This window comes from Cervus elaphus, chromosome 20 (genome assembly GCF_910594005.1).
Source record: "Cervus elaphus chromosome 20, mCerEla1.1, whole genome shotgun sequence".
Classification (NCBI taxonomy): domain Eukaryota; kingdom Metazoa; phylum Chordata; class Mammalia; order Artiodactyla; family Cervidae; genus Cervus; species Cervus elaphus.
The window spans coordinates 81,661,711-81,685,742 of record NC_057834.1 but is presented as its reverse complement, the minus strand read 5'-3'; the positions used below and the strand labels follow the sequence as shown (position 1 = coordinate 81,685,742).

The following is a 24,032-nucleotide window of genomic DNA, read 5'->3' as shown; positions in this document are numbered from 1 at the left end:
TCTGTAACATCCTCGGCTTATGCAATTTTTCCTTGAGTTTATTTAAATGTTCCCCTATTGATGTCTTATTTTATTTGTTACTATTAAGAAGAGTGATGCCAAATTGATTTTATTTTCCTTGTAAATCAGTTTGGGTATTTTCTTCTGAAAGGCCAGATTATTCCTTTAATGTATACTAGTTTTATCAGGCTATACTTCAGTTGAGCATTCTAGGTCTGGTTTTTATGAGTACCCGGTGGGTCCTTTTAGGGCTTCCCTGGTGGCTCAGCTGGTAAAGAGTTCGCCTGAAATGCAGGAGACCTGGATTAGATCCCTGGGTTGGGAAGATCCTCTGAAGAAGGAAACAGCTACCCACTCCAGTATTCTGGTCTGAAGAATTCCATAGACTGGGGAATCCAGTCTGTGGGGTCGCAAAGAGCTGGACATGACTGAGCAACTTTCATTAGTGGGCCCTCTCAGTATGAAAATCAAGACTTTTTTTATTTCAACAAATTATAGTTCTAAAAAATAATATAAATAGCAGATCCATTCCATGTTTTTTCTTTCGGGGACCCCAATTTTTCTCTATTAGTTCTTCTTTACCTTTTATTTCTGTTACTTTCTCTCTGATCAAGTTTACCATTTCTTTTTTTTTTTTTTTTAATTGGAGGCTAATTTCTTTACAATATCATAGTGGTTTTTGCCAAACATTGACATAAATCAGCCATGGGTGCACATGTGTTCCCCATCGAGAACCCCCCTCCCACCTCCCTCCCCATCCCATCCCTCAGTGTCATCCCAGTGCACCAGCCCTGAGCACCCTGTCTCATGCATTGAACCTGGACTTGGCGATCCACTTCATATAATACACATGTTTCAATGCTACCCTCTCAAATCATCCCACCTTAGCGTTCTCCCACAGAGTCCAAAAGACTGTTCTTTACATCTGTGTCTCTTTTGCTATCTTGCATGTAGGGTTATCGTTACCGTCTTTCTAAATTCCATGTATATGCATTAGTGTACTGCACTGGTGTTTTTCTTTCTGACTTACTTCACTCTGTATAATAGGCTCCAGTTTCATCCACTTCATTAGAATTGATTCAAATGCATTCTTTTTAATGGCTGAGTAATATTCCATTGTGTATTTGTACCACAGCTTTCTTATCCATTTGTCTGCAATTGGACATCTAAGTTGCTTCCATGTCCTGGCTATTGTAAACAGTGCTGTGATGAACACTGGGGTACATGTATCTCTTTCAATTCTGGTTTCCTCGGTGTGTATGCCCAGGAGTGGGATTGCTGAGTCGTATGGCAGTTCTATTTCCAGTTTTTTAATGAATCTCCACACTGTTCTCCATCGTGGCTGTACTAGTTTGTATTCCCACCAACAGTGTAAGAGGGTTCCTTTTTCTCCGCACCTTCTCCAGCATTTATTGTTTGTAGACTTTTGGATAGTAGCCAGTCTGATGTTAGATGGTACCTCATTGTGGTTTTGATTTGCATTTCTCTGATAATGAGTGATGTTGAGCATCTTTTCATGTGTGTGTTAGCCATCTGTATGTCTTCTTTGGGGAAATGTCTGTTTAGTTCTTTGGCCCATTTTTTTGATTGGGTCATTCATTTTTCTGGAATTGAGCTGCAGGAGTTAGTTGCTTGTGTATTTTTGAGATTAATTCTTTGTCAGTTGTTTCATTTCCTATTATTTTCTCTCATAACGAAGGCTGCCTTTTCACCTTGCTTATAGTTTCCTTTGTTGTGCAAAAGCTTTTAAGTTTAATTAGGTCCCATTGTTTATTTTTGCTTTTATTTCCATTACTCTGTGAGCTGGGTCATAGAGGATCCTGCTGTGATTCATGTCAGAGAGTGTTTTGCCTATGTTTTCCTCTAGGAGTTTTATAGAGTCTGGTCTTACGTTTAGATCTTTAATCCACCTTGAGTTTATTTTTGTGTTTGGTGTTAGAAAGTGTTCTAGTTTCATTCTTTTACAAGCAGTTGACCAGTTTCCCCAGCATCTCTTGTTAAAGAGATTGTCTTTTCTCCATTGTATATTCTTGCCTCCTTTGTCAGAGATAAGGTGTCCAGAGGTGCATGGATTTATCTCTGGGCTTTTTATTTTGTTCCATTGATCTATATTTCTGTCTTTGTGCCAGTACCATACTGTCTTGATGACTGTAGCTTTGTAGTATCATCTGAAGCCAGGCAGGTTGATTCCTCCAGTTTCATTCTTCTTTCTCAAGATTGCTTTGGCTATTTGAGTTTTTTTGTATTTCCATACAAATTGTGAAATTATTTGTTCTAGTTCTGTAAAGAATACCATTGGTAGCTTGATAGGGATTGCATTAAATCTATAGATTGCTTTGGGTAGTATACTCATTTTCACTATACTGATTATTCTGATCCATCTATTTGTGTCATCTTTAATTTCTTTCATCAGTGTTTTATAGTTTTCTATATATAGGTCTTTTGTTTCTTTAGGTAGATTTATTCCTAAATATTTTATTCTTTTTGCTGCAGTGGTGAATGGAATTGTTTCCTTAATTTCTCTGTTTTCTCATTGTTAGTGTATAGGAATGCAAGGAATTTCTGTGTATTAATTTCATATCCTGAAACTTTACTATATTCATTGATTACCTCTAGTAATGTTCTGGTGGAGTCTTTGGGGTTTTCTATGTAGAGGATCATGTCATCTGCAAACAGTGAGAGTTTTACTTCTTTTCCAATCTGGAATTCCTTTTATTCTTTTTCTTCTCTGATTGCTGTGGCTAAAACTTCCAAAACTATGTTGAATAGCAGTGGTGAGAATGGGCACCCTTCTCTTGTTCCTGACTTTAGGGAAAATGTTTTCAATTTTTCACCACTGAGGATAATGTTTGCTATGTGTTTATCATATATGGTTTTTATTATGTTGAGATATGTTCCTTCTATTCCTGCTTTCTGGAGGGTTTTTTTTTTTTATCATAAATGGATGTTGAATTTTTGTCAAAGGCTTTTTCTGCATCTATTTAGGTAATGATATGGTTTTTATATTTCAATTTGTTAATGTGGTGTATCACATTGATTGATTTGTGGATATTAAAGAATCCTTGCATCCCTGGGATAAAGCCCACTTGGTCATGATGTATGATCTTTTTAATATGTTGTTGGATTCTGTTTGCTAGAGTTTTGTTAAGGATTTTTGCATCTATGTTCATCAGTGATATTGGCCTATAGTTTTCTTTTGGTGGGGGGGGCATCTTTGTCTGGTTTTGGTATTAGGGTGATGGTGGCCTCATAGAATGAGTTTGGAAGTTTACCTTCTCCTTCATATCTGAATGAGATCCTTGCTGGGTACAGTAATCTGGGTTGTAGGTTTTTCTCTTTCATCACTTTAAGTATGTCCTGCCAGTCCCTTCTGGCCTGAAGAGTTTCTATTGAAAGATCAGCTGTTATCCTTATGTGTATCCCCTTGTGTGTTATTTGTTGTTTTTCCCTTGCTGCTTTTAATATTTGTTCTTTGTGTTTGATCTTCATTAATTTGATTAATATGTGTCTTGGGGTGCTTTGTCTTGGGTTTATCCTGTTTGGGACTCTGGGTTTCCTGGACTTGGGTGGCTATTTCCTTCTCCATTTTAGGGAATTTTTCAACTATTATCTCCTCAAGTATTTTCTCATGGCCTTTCTTTTTGTCTTCTTCTGGGACTCCTATGATTCGAATGTTGGGGCGTTTGACATTGTCCTAGAGGTCTCTGAGGTTGTCCCCATTTCTTTTCATTCTTTTTTCTTTTTTCCTCTCTGCTTCCATTTATTTCCACCATTCTATCTTCCACCTCACTTATCCTATCTTCTGCCTCGGTTATTCTACTGTTGTTTCCCTCCAGAGTGTTTTTGATCTCAGTTATTGCATTATTCATTATTGATTAACTCCTTTTTATTTCTTCTAGGTCAAGTTTACCATTTCTTTATGTTTAATTTTCTTTGCTCCTTTTATTTCTGTTCTATATTATGCTTACTGTATTTTTTTGGTCATATCTGTTCCTGTTTGGATACCTGTTATTCATTTCTAAGACAGTTTGTTTTTTCTTTAATTTCTTTCTTCAATTTGATCAATCTCCATTTTACATCTTCCTGGGTTTTTGTTTTTCCATTTTTTTCTGAATGTCTAAATTTGTGATTTATGGTGTTCATTAATACCTAAAATGCTTTGAATTCATTTAATACAATCTATGTTGGGATATTGTTAATTTTTTCTGCCTCTTGGCTGCTGGTTTTGTTTTGTTTTAGTTATCAATTTTGAGGGTTTTCAAAAAGTAACTTAGCATGAATGTTAGATTATTTTGTAGATGTTGTCTTTGCTTATTTGTGTTGGATTTTGCTGAATCAGTAGCAGGTGTTCCTACAGAGGAACAGGGAGTAGTGTCCTGGTGGTTTAGTTTGTAGATTAGGAGTGCCCTCTTCTGTTGTTATAATAAAATGCGGTTGTTTATTTTTAAATAAAGGAGGCATTTGGAGGAAATGCTCTTTTTTCTTTGTATACTTTCTTACTAATTTAATTCAGCAGAGCTCTTAACTAACTTGACCACCTTTCTTTCTCTTACTACCTTGCTTAACAGAACATCTCTTGCTTCTGAAGCATTTTCCTCTCACCTAGTAACTGTTTCCCCATAATTACCACCTCTGGTCCTCTACATTTTAAAAACCCCTTTCTTTTAGATTCCTCATAGAAAGAGCTCTGATTTACCAGTCCATACCCTATCTCTCAATATTTCTCCACCACATGTAGGACTCTCTCCTTTAAGACCGAATTGTGGTTAATGTTCACTATGTTATCTGTGTATTGTCTCTCTGATGCACAGTCCCCATCTGACTCTGCTTAGATGTGAGCTCCTAAGCACACACTGCTGGCCTAGGGTGTTTATTTCTCCACTTACATGTAAATTAAAGTATATGTAAATTAGAGGATTCTGTGTCCTAGTTACACCACAGACATAAGTTATGGGTGATTATATTTGCTTTCTTTTTATAGTAGTTGAGAGAATGTATGGAGAGATTCTAATTTAGGTGGTTTCCATTATCCTGTGGGAATCTGACCTTATAAGTTAACAAAATAAAATAAAATGCAATAAACTAGAAAAAATAATGAAACAAAGTAGGGATAAGGGTTTCTTAATGAAGATAAAAGTAGAAACTGATAAGTTACAGAAGTAAACAGCCTAGTAGAATTGAAAAGAGTTCAAGATCTATAAAGTGGTAGTGGCAGAAACATCAACATCAACATCGGTAAGGCCTGAGGCAGTTTATCAAAAAAGGATAGAAACAAAAAAATTAGGTGAGATGAAGGCAATGTAACACAGAGGTGATAAAATTTATGAGAATATAATGTATGCTAAAATCTGAAAATGTGCTAGGATGTCCAATTTTCTAAGCAAATATAAATGGTCAAAATTGGCTTAAGAAGAAAAAATTCAATAGCCATCTGAGAAACATTTAAAAGTTGTCATAACAAATAATTGAAATCAGAAATCTTGGAATGAAATCATGCTTAGAAAGGAATATGGATTCTTTTTTATTTTTTCTTTGTAAATTTATAGTTTGAAGCTCCTGTGGTATAACGTCCAAGTAATAGTGGAATGGACAAAATAGAGCACTAGAGAAGGTCTATAGTTACAAAGACAGATTTTGGAGTTCATCACCTTATAAGTTAAAAGATGCATTACTGTTGGCATTATCAGATGCTTACAAATAGGTGAAAAATAATGTGTCACACTACCAGATCTTACTGATTTTCATGTTTGCTTACAGCTAGGTAAAACAGAGTACATCCCCCTACCAGATCTTATTGATTTTCCTTCACTTCCTTGTCAACCTGCTCTTTCTCCAGGAATAACTGATAAATCTCTATCACAGATTGAGAGTAAGTATGATGATACTATAAGTACAGATGATTCTATGAGGTAACATTAAATTATGTTAATGAGGAGTTAACTGTTTAATGTGTACAGAGTTTTAGTTTGGAAAGATAAAGTTTTGGAGATGAAGGGGTGGTGATGCTTGTAAAATATTATGAATGCACACAGTGCCATTAAACTGTATATTTAAATATGATTAAATGGTAAATTATGTATATTTTGCCACAAAAAGTTAAATTATTTTAAAGTGTATGATTGTTATGTTGATTACTGCATATGTGTGTCACTAGTATTATTTCTACTTTTTAAAAAATATATTCTAAAATATACATTTTTCTATGTAAGATTTAAGTACAATAACTTTGGACCCAAGATAAATTTACTTAAAGAATTAAATCAAGAGATATAACTACACAAGCTTTACCTAGTTTCTATACATATATATAAATGCAAAAGAAACATACTGTATTGTTTACATATATATAAATCTCCTATAGATATTGAAATGACTCCTCAGTGTTTTCCACAGTGGCAATCACTATACTACAGGTAGAAACACAGAGTTTGGGGTAAAATTTATACTTGCTGTTTTAAGCATTGTTTAGTTTTATATTCTATATTTTAGGACTTGACCCATCTTTTAGCTTTTAGGTATTTATAAGTATGGCTTATAATCTATTAGGGGAGAAGATTATTGAGCAAATGAAACAAGTAAAGGAAGAAAGAAGATATCTGGAAAGAATTAGAGAAGAACTAATGAAAAAAGCTGAAAGGCTATTGGAACAAAGCAAATTAAAGCACTATCATGGTAAAATTTATTACATATCTTTTATCACTATAAAGGAAACTCAAGGTTTACAGAATTCATGCCTGTAAATTCTGTGCCTGTGATTTATTTTACAGAATAAACCACAAAATGATGATATTTACTGTTTTACTGTTATAGTTTAAATGATACACTATTGATATAGATTCACTATAGGAACGATGAAATCATTGTTTGACTATTTTATACACTAAATGCGACATACTTTTTATTAAAATTCAATTATTTTTTATTTCAACTTAATTTTTATTGAAGGATAATTGCTTTACCAAACTTCGTTGTTTTCTGTCAGATCTCAACATGAATCAGCCATAGGTATACATATATCACCTCCCTTTTGAACCTCCCTCCCCATCCCACCCTGTAGGTTGAGAGCCCCTACTTGAGTTTCCTGAGCCCATCCTGGAGTCCAAAGTCAAGTGGACCTTAAAAAGTATCACTCCAAACAAAGCTAGTGGAGGAAGTGATGAAATTCCAGCTGAGCTATTTCAAATCCTAAAAGATGAGGCTGTGCAAGTGCTGCACTCAATATGCCAGCAAATTTGGAAAAGTCAGCAGTGGCCACAGGACTGGAAAAGGTCAGTTTTCATTCCAATCCCAAAGAAAGGCAGTGCCAAAGAATGTTCAAACTACCACACAATTGCACTCATCTCACACACTAGCAAAGTAATGATGAAAATTCTCCAAGCTAAGCTTCAACAGTATGTGAACCATGAACTTCCAGATGTTCAAGCTGGATTTAGAAAAGGCAGAGAAACCAGAGATCAAATTGCCAACATCCATTGGATCATAGAAAAGGCAAGAGAGTTCCAGAAAAACATCTACTTCTGCTTCATTGTCTGTGGCAAAGCCTTTGACTATGGGGATCACAATGAACAGTGGACAATTCTTAAAGACACAGGAATACCAGACCACTTTACCTACCTCCTGAGAAATCCCTGTGCAGGTCAAGAAGCAACAGTTAGAACCGTACATGGAACAATGGACTGGTTCCAAACTGGAAAAGTACGTCAAGGCTGTATATTGACACCCTGCTTATTTAACTGACATGCAGAGTATATCATGCAAAATGCCGGGCTGGATGAAGCACAAGCTGGAATCAAGATTGCAGGGAAAAATATCAATAACATTATATATGCAGATGATACCACCCTTATGGCAGAAAGCAAAGAGGAATAAATAGCCTCCTGATGAAAGTGAAAGAGGAGAGTGAAAAAAAACTGGCTTAAAACTCAACATTCAGAAAACTAAGATCATGGCATCTGGTCCCATCACTTCATGGCAAATAGATGGGGAAACAATGGAAACAGTGACAGACTATTTTTTTGGGCTCCAAAATAACTGCAGATAATGACTGTGACCATGAAATTAAAAGCCGCTTGCTCCAGTGGTGCTGGGAAAATTGGTCAACCACTTGTAAAAGAATGAAACTAGAACACTTTCTAACACCATACACAAAAATAAACTCAAAAATGGATTAAAGATCTAAATATAAGACCAGAAACTATAAAACTCCTAGAGGAGAACATAGGCAAAACACTCTCCGACATAAATCACAGCAGGATCCTCTATGACCCACCTCCTAGAATATTGGAAATAAAAGCAAAAATAAACAAATGGGACCTAATGAAACTTAAAAGCTTTTGCACAACAAAGGAAACTATAAGCAAGGTGAAAAGACAGCCCTCAGATTGGGAGAAAATAATAGCAAATGAAGAAACAGACAAAGGATTAATCTCAAAAATATACAAGCAACTCCTGCAGCTCAATTCCAGAAAAATAAATGACCCAATCAAAAAATGGGCCAAAGAACTAAACAGACATTTCTCCAAAGAAGACATACAGATGGCTAACAAACACATGAAAAGATGCTCAACATCACTCATTATCAGAGAAATGCAAATCAAAACCACAATGAAGTACCATTACATGCCAGTCAGAATGGCTGCTATCCAAAAGTCTACAAACAATAAATGCTGGAGAGGGTGTGGAGAAAAGGCAACCCTCTTACCCTGTTGGTGGGAATGCAGACTAGTACAGCCGCTATGGAGAACAGTGTGGAGATTTCCTTATAAAACTGGAAATAGAACTGTGATATGACCTAGCAATCCCACTCCTGGGCATACACACCAAGGAAACCAGAATTGAAAGAGACACATGTACCCCAATGTTCATCACAGCACTGTTTATAATAGCCAGGACATGGAAGCAACCTAGATGCCCATCAGCAGACGAATGGATAAGGAAGCTATGGTACATATACACAATGCAATATTACTCAGCCATTAAAAAGAATTCATTTGAATCAGTTCTAATGAGATGGATGAAACTGGAGCCCATTATACAGAGTGAAGTAAGCCAGAAAGATAAACACCAATACAGTATACTATCGCATATATATGGAATTTAGAAAGATGGTAACAATAACCCTTTATGCAAGACAGAAAAAGAGACACAGATATATAGAACAGACTTTTGGACTCTATGCGAGAAGGCGAGGGTGGGATGATCTGAGAGAATAGCATCAAAACATGTATATTATCAAGTGTGAAACAGATCGCCAGTCCAGGTTGGATGCATGAGACAAGTGCTCAGGGCTGGTGCGCTGGGATGACCCAGAGGGATGAGATGGGGAGGGAGGTGGAAGGGGGGTTCAGGATGGGGAACACATGTAAATCCATGGCTGATTCATGTCAATGTATGGCAAAAACCACTACAATATTGTAAAGTAATTAGCCTCCAACTAATAAAAATAAATGAAAAAAAATAAAAGATGCTTGCTCCTTGGAAGAAAAGCTATGTCCAACCTAGACAGCATATTAAAAAGCAGAGACATTACTTTGCCAAGATAATTACTTTGGTAATTACCTTGCCAAAGGTCCATCTAGTCAAAGCTATGGTTTTTCCAGTAGTCATGTATGGATTTGACAGTTGGACTATAAAGAAAGCTGAGCACTGAAGAATTGGTGCTTTTGAACTGTGGTGTTGGAGAAGATTCTTGAGAGTCCCTTGGACTGCAAGGAGATCCAACCAGTCAATGCTAAAGGAAGTCAATCCTGAACATTCATTGGAAGGACTGATGCTAAAGCTGAAGCTCCAATACTTTGGCCACCTGATGGGAAGAACTGACTCATTGGAAAAGACCCTGATGCTGGGAAAGATTGAAGGCAGGAGAAGGGGACAACAGAGGATGAGATGGTTGGATGGCATCACCAATTCGATGGACATGAGTTTGAGCAAGCTCCAGGAGTTGACAGGGAAGCCTGACATGCTGCAGTTCATGGGGTGACAAACATTCGGACATGACTGAGTGACTGAACTGAACTGAAAGGCAATTAATTCCATATATACCTTTTACCCTTTTTATCTTCTAATACAACCCAAAATGTAAGCCTCTTGAACTATTTAACATCTCTCAAATCATTATCCTATGCTTCCTCCACCCTTTCCCATTTTTTCATTTCTACAAGTTCTAACAACACTGTTTCTAATTATTGCAAGGAAACTATTTTTCTTACCTCATTTCTCTCATTCATTCACCCATTCATTCAATTTAGCAAAGCAGACAGATACTTATACCAAAAAAATTGAGCATCTAGGGGAGACTAAGGGACTCAAAGAAGGCTTTGAGAATGATATCTAAGCTGAGATTGAATGATTAGTAGGAAATAACCAGGAACTCTGAAGAAAGGAGTAGAAGAAGATAAGATTTAGATGGCCGAGGGAAAAGACTGAAGGCCTGGAGCCAAGAGGAGGCACACTTCAGATTCTAGTATGGTGGGTGGTGGTTTAGCTTCTAAGTCGTGTCTGACTCTTGTGACCTCATAAACTGTAGCCTGGCAGGCTCCGCTGTCCATGGGATTGTTCCAGTAAGAACATTGGAGTGGGTTGCAATTTCCTTCTCCAGGGGATCTTCCTGACCCAAGGATCAAATGGCAAATTCTTTACTGACTGAGCCACCAGGGAAGCTCAGATTCCAGTACATCTACCACTTTTCCTGGAAGCCTTTCTTGGTCGCTTCCATTTAATTTAGGTGTTTTTCATCTGTACTCCCATGCATAGAATCTGTAATTCCTTTATCATAGCAGTTATCAGGATGTATCACTACTGCTTAACCTGATCATCTTCCCTCCACTGGACCACAAACACTTTGAGGGCAGGGACAAGATTATGTTGGCTTATTACTAACTCCCCAGCCCCTAGAGCAGTGACTAAGTTCAGTAGGCACTTAATAAATACTTATTTAATACATGACTGTTAAAATGAATAAATAAATGTCAGTTTTTAAAAATAATTGAATTTTTAATGCTCTTGCACTGTTGGTGGAAATATAGATTGATACAGTCACTGTGAAGACGGTATGGAGATTCCTTCCAAAACTAGGAATAAAACCACCATATGACCCAGCAATCCCACTCCTAGGCATATGCCCTGAGGAAACCGGGGTTGAAAAAGACACATGTATCCCATTGTTCACTGCAGCACTATTTACAATAGCTAGAACACCAAAGCAACCTTGATGCCCATCAACAGATGGATGGATAAAGAAGTTGTGGTACATATACACAATGGAATACTACTCGGTCATAAAAAGGAACACATTTGAGTCAGTTTTGATGAGGTAGATGAACCTAGAACCTATTATACAGAGTGAAATGAGTCAGAAAGATAAATATTATATTCTAACGCACATATACGGAATCTATAAAAATGGTTCTGAAGAATTTATTTACAGGGCAGCAATGAACCTATGGACACGGGGAGAGGGGAGAAGGGGGTGAGATGTATGGAGAGAGTAACATGGAAACTTACATTACCATATGTAAAATAGATAGCCAATGGGAATTTGCTGTATGACTCTCGGTGAGTGATCACACCATCATGGTTATCTGGGTCATGAAGATCTTTTTTGTATAGTTCTTCTGTGTATTCTTGCCATCTCTTCTTAATATCTTCTGCTTCTTTTAGGTCCACACTGTTTCTTTCCTTTATTGTGCCCATCTTTGCATGAAATGTTCCCTTGGTGTCTCTAATTTTCTTGAAGAGATCTCTAGTCTTTCCCATTCTATTGTTTTCTTCTATTTCTTTGCATTGATCACTTAGGAAGACTTTCTTATCTCTCTTTGCTATTCTTTGAAACTCTGCATTCAGATGGATATATCTTTCCTTTTCTCCTTTGCCTTTCCCTTCTCTTCTCTTCTCAGCTGTTTGTAAGACCTCCTCAGACAACCATCTTGCCTTACTTTTTCTTGGGGATGGTTTCGATCACTGCCTCCTGTACAGTATGAACAAACCTCTGTTCATAGTTCTTCAGGTGCTTTGTGTATCAGAGCTAATCCCGTGAATCTCTCAGTTTACAGCAAAATTATTGCTCTAGTACTAGATCTGACTGGAGGTTACAGACAATGTCAGGAGGTATTTCTCAGTGTTTTACCTCATAATATTAAAGCGTTACCCCAGAAGAGGTGGCAACGATTTGGCTATGTTATAGTGATAAAAGAACAATTTTATCAGACAGATTTGAGCAATGAATTAGAAATCACAGGACCAGGACCTGATACCAGAATAATCTTTTACTTACACAAGTTATTTCTCCTCTTTGTGCCTCACTCTATCTATTTATAAAATGAGAATTATCACTTACTTTCTATTTCAACAGGAAACATTTCAAGATAAAATGTTGAAACAGCCATCAAATATTTTGATTGAGCCTACTATGCACCTCGGTTCTCAGCATTGTTTTAAATGCTGAGGATATAGCAGTAAACAAGACAAACATGTCCCTGCCCTCAAGGGGTTGCCTCTAATTGGAGGATACAGACAATAAACAAATAAGTAAGATAATATCAGCTACTGATGAGAGCTAAAAAGTTAATTAGAAGAGAACAGTAAAGAGTAGTGGGGCAGGAGAGACAGTTTAGCTCGACTTTTCAAAAGGCTTCTCTGAGGAGATATCATTAAAGTTTGATTAATAAAATGATACACATGTGAAGGAGCTTCCCTGATGGCTCAGTGGTAAAGAATCCACCTGCCAATGCAGGAGACACAGGTCAATTCTTGGGTTGGGAAGATCTCCTGGAGAAGAAAATGGCAACCCAATCCACTCCAGTATTCTTGCCCGGGAAATCCCATGGACAGAGGAGCCTGGTGGCCTACAGTCCATGGGATCGCAAAAAGAGTTGGACATGACTTGGCAGCTAAACAACAAGCATGTAAAAAGATAGGGGGAAAAGAGTCCAAACAGGAGGGACACCAAAAGTCAAGATATAGAAATAGAAATAAACTTTCAGAATTAAGGACCTGAACCAAGACCAGTGTGGCTGGAGTGTGATCAGTAAGAAAAAATGTAGAGGGAGAAAATCAAAAGGTCAGCAAGGAACAGATAGGCCAGTTCCAGAAGTTGGATTTTGTTACAAGTAACATGGGAAGACATCAGAGGATTTTTAACCTTTATTTGATTTTTGTGATTTTTAAAGTATTTTAAAGATGTTTTAGAAAGATGGAATAGCCTGTAGAGGGGCAAAAATGGAAGCAGAGAGGCCATTAGAAAGATAATACATCTTTCAAAAGATGATAGTGGATTGCCTAGCAATGCAGCACTGAAGAAGGGAGAATGTGTGAGATGCGCAAAGGATTTTGGGAGTGGTACCAGTAGAACTTGCTGTGGGGTTAGATATAGGGCTGAGATAAATCATTAAAATCTTGAGTTAAAGTTCCACGTAGTTTTTTATTTTTAATTAAATCACCTTATAATGTAGAATTTTAAGGTGTTTTCATGATAATCTTAAAAAAGGAAATATAAGCATATTCTGGTATACTAGCATGCAGTTTGTGTTCCAAATAAGTTTATATTTAGAATCTCATTAAAGTGATTTCTTAAACTGGCAGAGTTTAATTTCTAATTTTCTCAACCAGAAGTCATGTTTAAGAAATTCTGCCCTACAGAAGTTTGGGGATATACTGGGAATAATTTTGATAAATGATAAATTAGAATCAATTGATTTCACAAAACAAGTCATTTTGGGGCTGAAAAATAAGGAAAATCTGAAAATATATATTTGGGCTTTTTTTAATATTTTCAATTATATAAATGCTGAATTCAAATCAGATTATGGATAAAAGTAATCAAAATAAAAATATACACATCTTGTTATAGGTAGTATTTTGAAGAAAGATTTTATTAAAAAAGTACAAGCTTGAAGAGCTTGATTTTGGTTCCTGGATTTAAGAGCATTTTACTATATTTGTAGGTCTTTTATTCAATAAACATTTTGCTCTTAACTCTAATTTTCTCAGCATATGAGAGAGGAATGGTTTGAATTAACTCCAGGGTCCTTTCCAGATTGAAAAATTTAATCAAACTATAGCATTTGCATTTTTGTTGGTGGTGGTTTTTTTTTTTTTTTTAAGCCTGCAGTGTTTGGAAAAAAAAGTGCTTTGAAACAAAGAAAGTTACAGCATCATTGGAAGAAGTTTTAACAAAACTTCGAGAAGATTTGGAACTTTACTATAAAAAATTGCTCATGCAACTTGAAGCCAGGGAGATCAAGATGAGACCAAAGAATCTTGCAAACATCACAGACTCTAAGGTACTATTAAATATGTTCACATTCTGTTGTGTGTGCATGCTAAGTCACTTCAGTCGTGCCTGATTCTTTGCAACCCTATGGACTATAGCCTGCCAGGCTCCTCTGTCCATGGGGATTCTCCAGGCAAGAATACTGGAGTGGGTTGCCATTCCCTTCTCCCAGGGGTCTTCCCAACCCAGGAATCGAACCCAGGTCTCCTGCACTGCAGGCAGATTCTATACTGTCTGAGCCACCAGGAAAGCCCCTTGCTGTATATTACATCCCTAGAACTTGTAGATCTTATATCTACAAGTTTGTAACTTTTGACCACTGTCACCCATTTCTCCCAAACCCCACCTCCCATTTTGCCAACCACCAATCTACTCTGTTTCTATGAGTAAAAGTTTACCATTTTAGGTCAATTTAATGTAAAATCCAAATAGTTTTAAATAAAGGTTTCTCCGTATTAGCTGATACTATTTTTAAGCATCATTGAATCTTTTTATCTTACTGTTTTCTCCAGTTCAATATATGATAATGTCCTTTTCATGAAAGCAACTTAAATTATTTCTTTGCAGACAGTTACACCTCACAAAGAATAGCAAGGAGAGATAAGAAAGCCTTCCTCAGTGATCATTGCAAAGAAATAAGAGGAAAACAATAGGATGGGAAACACTAGGGATCTCTTCAAGAAAATTAGAGATACCAAGGGAACATTTCATGCAAAGGTGGGCACAATAAAGGACAGAAATGGTATGGACCCAACAGAAGCAAAAGATATTAAGAAGAGGTAGCAAGAATCCACCGAACTATACAAAAAAGATCTTCATGACCCAGATAATCACGATGGTGTGATCATTCACCTAGAGCCAGACATCCTGGAGTAAGAAGTCAAGTGGGCCTTAGGAAGCATCACTATGAACAAAGCTAGTGGAGGAGGTGATGGAACTCCAGTTGAGCTATTTCAAATCCTAAAGGATGATGCTGTGAAAGTGCTGCACTCAATATGCCAGCAAATTTGGAAAAGTCAGCAGTGGCCACAGGACTGGAAAAGGTCAGTTTTCATTCCAATCCCAAAGAAAGGCAATGCCAAAGAATGCTCAAACTACTGCACAACTGCACTCATCTCACACACTAGCAAAGTAATGTTCATAATTCTCCAAGCTAGGCTTCAACAGTATGTGAACTGAGAACTTCCAGAAAATCCAGTTTGAAAATCCAGTTCAAGCTGGATTTAGAAAAGGCAGAGGAACCAGAGATCAAATTGCCAACATCCACTGGATCAGAGAAAAAGCGAGAGAGTTACAGGAAAACATCTACTTCTGCTTCTTTGACTATGGCAAAGCTTTTGACTCTGTGGATCACAGCAAAGTGGAAAATTCTTAAAAAGAAGGGAATACCAGACCACCTGACCTGCCTCCTGAGAAATCTGTATGCAGGTCAAGAAGCAAGTTAGAACCAAACAAAGGACTGGTTCCAAATTGGGAAAGGGGTACGTCAAGGCTGTATACGGTCACCCTGCTTATTTAACTTATATGCAGATGACATGCAAAATGCCAGGCTGGATGAAACACAAGCTGGAATCAAGGTTGCTGGGAGAAATATCAATAACCTCAGATATGCAGATGACACCACCCTTGTGGCAGAAAGCAAAGGGGAACTAAAGAACCTTTTGATGAAGGTGAAAAAGGAGAGGGAAAAAGCTGGCTTAAAACTCAACATTAAGAAAACTAAGTTCATGGCATCCAATCCCATCACCTCATGGCAAATAGATGGGGAAACAATGGAAACAGTGACAGCCTTTATTTTCTTGGGCTCCAAAATCACTGCAGACTATGACTGCAGCCATGAAATTAAAAACACTTGCTCCTTGGAAGAAAAGCTATGACAAACCTATAGAGCATATTTAAAAGCAGAGACATTACTTTGCCAACAAAGGTCCATATAATCAGAGATATGGTGTTTCCCTCATAGCTCAGTTGGTGAAGAATCTACCTGTGACACAGAAGACCTGGGTTCAATTCTTGTGTCAGGAAGATCCCCTGCGGAAGGAAATGGCAACCCAGTCTAGTATTCTTGCCTGGAGAATCCCATGGACAGAGGAGCCTGGCAGGCTACAGTCCATGGGATTGCAAGACTTGGACATGACTTAATGACAAAACCATCTCATGGTTTTTCCAGTAGCCATGTATGGACGTGAGAGTTGGACCATGAAGAAGGCTGGGTGCCAAAGAATTGATGCTTCTGAACTGTCATGTTGGAGAAGATTCTTGAGAGTCCCTTGGACTGCAAGGAGATCATATCAGTCCATCCAAAAGGAAATCAATCCTGAATATTCATTGGAAGGACTGTTGATGAAGCTGAAGCTCCAATGCTTTGGCCACCTGATGGGAAGAGCCTACTCACTGGAAAAGACCCTTATGCTAGGAAAGATTGACAGCAGGAGATGGGGACGACAGAGGACAAAATGGTCGAATGGCATCACCGACTTAATGGACATGAGTTTGAGCAAGCTCCAGGAGATGGTGAAGGACAGGGAAGCCTGGCATGCTACAGCCCATGGGGTAATAAAGAATCAGACACAACTAACAACTGAAGAATGAACAATAACAACTCACAAACTTTTCTGAACAAAAGTAACCAAAAGGTTACTTAAGTAACCTTTACTTAACTAAAATAGGTTTTCTCATATTAAACAGATTTTCTTATAAAATACAGTATTTCATTATTAAATATTTTAATGCAATTCTATTATGATTCCACTGATAAACCATTATGCCAATTTCTGAAGTCTTGCTTAAACTAGTATCTTAAACCTAGTATATTCATCTTATAGCAATAGTTGTTGGATTCTATGGTGCTAATTTAAAGGTAAATTTTACAAATACCTATTTATTTTTATAATACATGAAAATGGTAGTAGAGCATAAAGGAAAGTGGTCCCTAAAGCATAAGAAATTAACAACTCAATAATTTAAACAACTGGATAATTTACTGCAAAGCAACAAGCATATTTTATGGAATAGGTTATTTTCATGATATGCTCTTTTGAAATTTGGTATCTTTTTGTTGTTTATATTGACAAAGAAAGGTAGATGTTATACTAAACAGGCATCTTTATATGTCCCATACAGAATTACCTTATCATCCAGATCACTGAAGTACAACATGCTATTGATCAACTTAAGAGAAAACTGGATACTGACAAAATGAAACTCATAATAGAAATTAAGGTACTTTGAATTTCCCCTAATAAGACTGTAACATTTATCTTGAAATAAACTACTTTGGTGTTTTAACTTTGCTTGTCAATAGTGTAAAGGCAGTAAGGACTGTCTTAAAATTGTTACCTTAACAAAAGCATGAAGGAAAAAAGTACAAGAATAATAGTGAAATCCTGTGAAAAGATTCCTAACAAGGCCAAAGCAAAACTTAGTAAAATTACACTAAGAAATAAAGTAAAAGAACCTTGTGAATCAGTATCCCATCCATCCATCATGTGCTCAGTCCTGTCTGCTGACTCTTTGTGATCCCATAGACTGTAGCTCACCAGGCTCCTCTGTCCATGGGATTTTCCAGGCAAGGATACTGGAGTGCAATGCCATTTCCTTCTCCAGCAGATCTTCATGACCCAGGGATCAGACCCATGTCTCCTGTCAGAACCAGGAGACATTGCAGGCAGATTCTTTACCTCTTGAGCCATCAGGGAAGCCTGTGAATCAGTACAGAGTCTCCAAAAAATATTTTGAAAGAAGTAATTTTCATACATTAGCATCATTCATACCTAAGTCTGACAAACCACTGAGCTCTCTGAGCTCCCATTTAATTTTAACGTTTTCTCCTCTCTTGGGTAATTATCTCATTTACTCTGGTTATTTTCATAGATATATATACAATGTTATATGAGTGCTCTCAATTCACCTCTTTATCAGAAATAGCTTTATGACAGAGAATAATGACCCTTGTCAAGAATTAGCACTGTCCAATGCAACTTTCTGTGATGGTGGAAATGTTTAAGACCTGCACTCTCTGATAAGGTAGCCACTAGCTACATAAGGATGTTGAACACGTGATGTATAGATTGTTGTGTGACTGAGGAATTGAATTTTAGATTTAAGTTTAATTACTTTCAGGTTAAATAGTTACATGTGACAAGTGGCTACTCTACTGGACAGAACTGTTCTAGATTCTTTTCACTAGCAGCATTCTCCAGACTAAACCCTGGCTCAGCACTGAGAAGCTTAAAACTACAGGAAAGGAAAAAGGTAAAGGACAATTTTAAACAAAAAAAAAGGAGTTATTTGACATTTTTATACAGTATACACTCAACAAAATAGTTCATTCAGTGAATGAAAACTCCTGTGTATCCAGAAAAAGGAGAGAAATCAAGCATAAAACTTGTCCACTTAAGGATAGGTGGATGGGTAGAAGACCCACCAGGGCCTTCAATTACAACTTCCTCAATGCCATTTTCTTCTGGAAAGCATACACATTAGTTCTTACCACTTTTTGTGTATTTTAGCCTTATAAATATTACATATAAATGGTTTGACCCCAATTAGAATTATAGTGAAAAAACAGGAAAGACATGTAAAAAAAGAGAACCACAGTGCTCACTTTGGCAGCACATATACTAAAATTGGAACGATACAGAGAAGATTAGCATGGCCCCTGCACAAGGATGACACGCAAATTCATGAAGCGTTCCATATTTTTAAGAGACTACTACCAGCAGCTCTGTGCCAATAAAATGGACAACTTGGATGAAATGGACAAATTCTTAGAAAAGTATAACCTTCCAAAACTGAACCAGGAAGAAATAGAAGATCTTAACAGACCCATCACAAGCAAGGAAATCGAAACTGTAATCAAAAATCTTCCAGCAAACAAAAGCCCAAGACCAGATGGTTTCACAGCTGAATTCTACCAAAAATTTAGAGAAGAGCTAACACCTATCTTACTCAAACTCTTCCAGAAAATTGCAGAGGAAGGTAAACTCCCAAACTCATTCTATGAGGCCACCATCACCCAAATTCCAAAACCAGACAAAGATGCCACAAAAAAACTACAGGCCTATATCACTGATGAACATAGATGCAAAAATCCTTAACAAAATTCTAGCAAACAGAATCCAACAACATATTAAAAAAATCATACACCACGACCAAGTGGGCTTTATCCCAGGAATGCAAGGATTCTTTAATATCCACAAATCAATCAATGTAATACACCACATTAACAAATTGAAAGATAAAAACCATATGATTATCTCAATAGATGCAGAGAAAGCCTTTGACAAAATTCAACACCCATTTATGATTAAAACTCTCCAGAAAGCAGGAATAGAAGGAACATACCTCAACATAATAAAAGCTATATATGACAAACCCACAGCAAGCATCACCCTCAATGGTGAAAAATTGAAAGCATTTCCCCTGAAATCAGGAACAAGACAAGGGTGCCCACTCTCACCACTACTATTCAACATAGTGTTGGAAGTTTTGGCCACAGCAATCAGAGCAGAAAAAGAAGTAAAAGGAATCCAGATAGGAAAAGAAGAAGTGAAACTCTCGCTGTTTGCAGATGACATGATCCTCTACATAGAAAACCCTAAAGACTCTACCAGAAAATTACTAGAGCTAATCAATGAATATAGTAAAGTTGCAGGATATAAAATTAACACACAAAAATCCCTTGCATTCCTATATACTAACAATGAAAAAACAGAAAGAGAAATTAAGGAAACAATACCATTCACCATTGCAACAAAAAGAATAAGATACTTAAGAGTATATCTACCTAAAGAAACAAAAGACCTATACATAGAAAACTATAAAACACTGATGAAAGAAATCAAAGAGGACACAAACAGATGGAGAAACATACCATGCTCATGGATTGGAAGAATCAATATTGTCAAAATGGCTATTCTACCCAAAGCAATCTATAGATTCAATGCAATCCCTATTAAGCTACCAACGGTATTTTTCACAGAACTAGAACAAATAATTTCACAATTTGTATGGAAATACAAAAAACCTCGAATAGCCAAAGTAATCTTGAGAAAGAAGAATGGAACTGGAGGAATCAACCTGCCTGACTTCAGACTATACTACAAAGCCACAGTCATCAAGACAGTATTGTACTGGCACAAAGACAGAAATATAGATCAATGGAACAGAATAGAAAAGCCCAGAGATAAATCCACGAACCTATGGACACCTTATCTGTGACAAAGGAGGCAAGGATATACAATGGAAAAAAGACAACCTCTTTAACAAGTGGTGCTGGGAAAGCTGGCCAACCACTTGTAAAAGAATGAAAATAGAACACTTTCTAACACCATACACAAAAATAAACTCAAAATGGATTAAAGATCTAAATGTAAGACCAGAAACTATAAAATTCCTAGAGGAGAACATAGGCAAAACACTCTCCGACATAAACCACAGCAAGATCCTCTATGACCCACCTCCTAGAATATTGGAAATAAAAGCAAAAATAAACAAATGGGACCTAATGAAACTTAAAAGCTTTTGCACAACAAAGGAAACTATAAGTAAGGTGAAAAGACAGCCCTCAGATTGGGAGAAAATAATAGCAAATGAAGCAACAGACAAAGGATTAATCTCAAAAATATACAAGCAACTCCTGCAGCTCAATTCCAGAAAAATAAATGACCCAATCAAAAAATGGGCCAAAGAACTAAACAGACATTTCTCCAAAGAAGACATACAGATGGCTAACAAACACATGAAAAGATGCTCAACATCACTCATTATCAGAGAAATGCAAATCAAAACCACAATGAGGTACCATTACATGCCAGTCAGGATGGCTGCTATCCAAAAGTCTACAAGCAATAAATGCTGGAGAGGGTGTGGAGAAAAGGGAACCCTCTTACACTGTTGGTGGGAATGCAAACTAGTACAGCCGCTATGGAGAACAGTGTGGAGATTTCTTAAAAAACTGGAAATAGAACTGCCATATGACCCAGCAATCCCATTCCTGGGCATACACACTGAGGAAACCAGATCTGAAAGAAACACGTGCACCCCAATGTTCATCGCAGCACTGTTTATAATAGCCAGGACATGGAAGCAACCTAGATGCCCATCAGCAGATGAATGGATAAGGAAGCCGTGGTACATATACACCATGGAATATTACTCAGCCGTTAAAAAGAATTCATTTGAACCAGTTCTAATGAGATGGATGAAACTGGAGCCCATTATACAGAGTGAAGTAAGCCAGAAAGATAAAGAACATTACAGCATACTAACACATATATATGGAATTTAGAAAGATGGTAATGACAACCCTATATGCAAAACAGAAAAAGAGACACAGAAGTACAGAACAGACTTTTGAACTCTGTGGGAGAAGGTGAGGGTGGGATGTTTCAAAAGAACAGCATGTATACTATCTATGGTGAAACAGATCACCAGCCCAGGTGGGATGCATGAGACAAGTGCTCGGGCCTGGTGCACTGGGAAGACCCAGAGGAATCGGGTGGAGAGGGAGGTGGGAGGGGGGATCGGGATGGGGAATACATGTAAATCTATGGCTGATTCATGTCAATGTATGACAAAACCCACTGAAAAAATAAATAAATAAATAAAGGGGAAAAAAAAAAAGAGAACCACATTTTCGGCTTACAGGCTGCAGGGGGAAAATCCTACATTAACCATAGGGACTAACTGTCACATAGTAGACATTATAAGATACATTATAAGAATTTATATATCTATATATAAGATACAGATCTAAGGAGCAGAAAACCTATTTTTACTGTTGCAACCATATTCAAATAATATAGCACAATCTGCTTCTCAAAGTTCAATGTTACATCACCTGGAGATCCTGTTAAAACTAGCAGGATCTGATTCAACAGATCTCTGGGGGAAGCCTGAAAATCTTCAGCACTAATAGACTCCCAGGTGATGCTGATGCTGCTGGTCCACAAACAATACTCAGAATGGCAAGTTCTGGTAGCAGATGGTCTAAGTTTGAATTCTGGCTGTGCCACTTTCTGGTTTTATACCTTAGCAATTTACTTAACTTCTAGGCATTTCAGTTTCCTTAGCTGTAAAATGAGGAGAAATAACAGTAATGGCTTCAATTAAATTTCTGGAAGAATCTAAGGGGTTAATGCACTTAAAAGAGTGCTTACCACACTATTATATTTCTTAAGTACTTCCTTGGTTTCTAAGGTCAGGAAATTAAGTTTTTTTTGTAATTTCTTTAGGAGTCAGAGGTTTTTTGCTTTTACCATTTTCTTTACACATTGAGAAGATACTGAAATAAATGAAAGATAAAATTCTTTCTCACTCTAGTTTTTTAGAACCATTTATTTTTATCATGTTTATATACTAATAAGTGAAATTATTTGGTAGCATACCTAGCAGTAGATAAGCATGCTTTCTCAGAGGGACTTATGAAGTATACATTTACCACAGTAATCCAGTGCAAACAAAGGCACTGAAGGCAAATGAGAGAAGACATGAAAGCTATTTCAAAAACCCTTATTTATATGACAATTATGTAATTTTAGAAAAGATGGAAGTTCATTTTTGAAAGACAATTCTTTTTTATAGATGAGAAAACAAGCAATTTCAGATTTACGCACAATGAAAGCTGAACTGGCACAGAGGAAACTTAATACAACTTTTCAATCTCAATTAGGTATGTTAATTTAAAACTTTTATTGGTCAAAGATCCAGTGATTAAGACTCCGCACTTCCATTACAGGGAGTGCAGGTTCAATCTCTGGTCTAGGAACTAAGATCCCATATGCATTGTGGTATGGCCAAAAAAAATTTTTTTTACTTACTTGAACATATTTGTTTAACCATTGTTCTCCTTGTTTCATATAAATTATAAGTTTTACATCTTTTCCCTTTTCTTGTGGCCATTATACAGTGTTTCAGGAAATATAGGTGTAAAAAAGCAAAATGGTGGTTATTTGGCTATTTTTTAAGGTTTCAAATGTATTACATTTTATTTTACAGTACTATATTTTATCATTTTCATTTTTAAATAGTCTTAAAATATAATACCTAATATGACTGTAAAATGAAAAATTATTTAATAAATATAAGTCTAACTTGCATTCACAGCTATGACAGAGATTAGTACTGAGAATTTAAATCTTTTAAATTTATTTTAAAAATACAAAGACAAATACTAATATTTAAAAATACAAAGCAAATACTATGGAAAATGGTTGGTTTTACTTTGCTATAAATAATTATGCAAGTAGGAAATGAATTATTCTCATAACAGAAGACTCAACCATTATTTATCCAATTTGAAGAGAGCAGAATGCATAGGGAAGGCAGGGTTAATGTAAATCCAGAGTTTAAGAGTGCAGATTTTTAATTTAAGAATTTATAGGAATTAATATAAATGCAACACAATATTCTTCTAAATTGGCTTGAGTAAAGAAACACAGACCCCTGTACATTTCTTTGTACAAAATTTCTCTTTTAGGAAGAAAACCACAGTTAAGAAACTAATGTCTTTAGATAATCAAAACACAGATATAGAAATTGAAAAAATTTAACTATGCAAACAAAACTAACCAGGATATATAAATGTCCATCAGTGAAGGAATATTAATAATTTGGAAGGGTAAATGACAATGAACAGAACTGGGTTCAACATCAAGTTTTTTGTAAACATTTCAGATATGACCTCAAAAAAATAATTTAATTGGTAAATATTAGATATATTTAACCTATAATAATTCAAAAATTACTATTAAGTTACCTT

At 36.5% G+C, this 24,032-nt stretch overlaps 1 protein-coding gene and 1 non-coding gene across 2 annotated transcripts in view; both read left to right on the top strand.

Annotated features, from left to right (window-relative positions):
* Positions 1 to 24,032, top strand: part of SPATA1 (spermatogenesis associated 1) — a 61,863-nt gene that overhangs the window by 29,786 nt on the left and 8,045 nt on the right. Inside the window, 6 exon segments of the mRNA XM_043878017.1 lie at positions 5,758 to 5,869; positions 6,547 to 6,672; positions 14,101 to 14,279; positions 17,393 to 17,491; positions 22,856 to 22,914; positions 22,916 to 22,943. Coding sequence (XP_043733952.1) covers positions 5,758 to 5,869; positions 6,547 to 6,672; positions 14,101 to 14,279; positions 17,393 to 17,491; positions 22,856 to 22,914; positions 22,916 to 22,943 — 603 coding nt within the window.
* LOC122678430 lies at positions 18,868 to 18,974 on the top strand. The gene has a single exon (XR_006336104.1). It is a non-coding gene; the product is annotated as a U6 spliceosomal RNA (small nuclear RNA).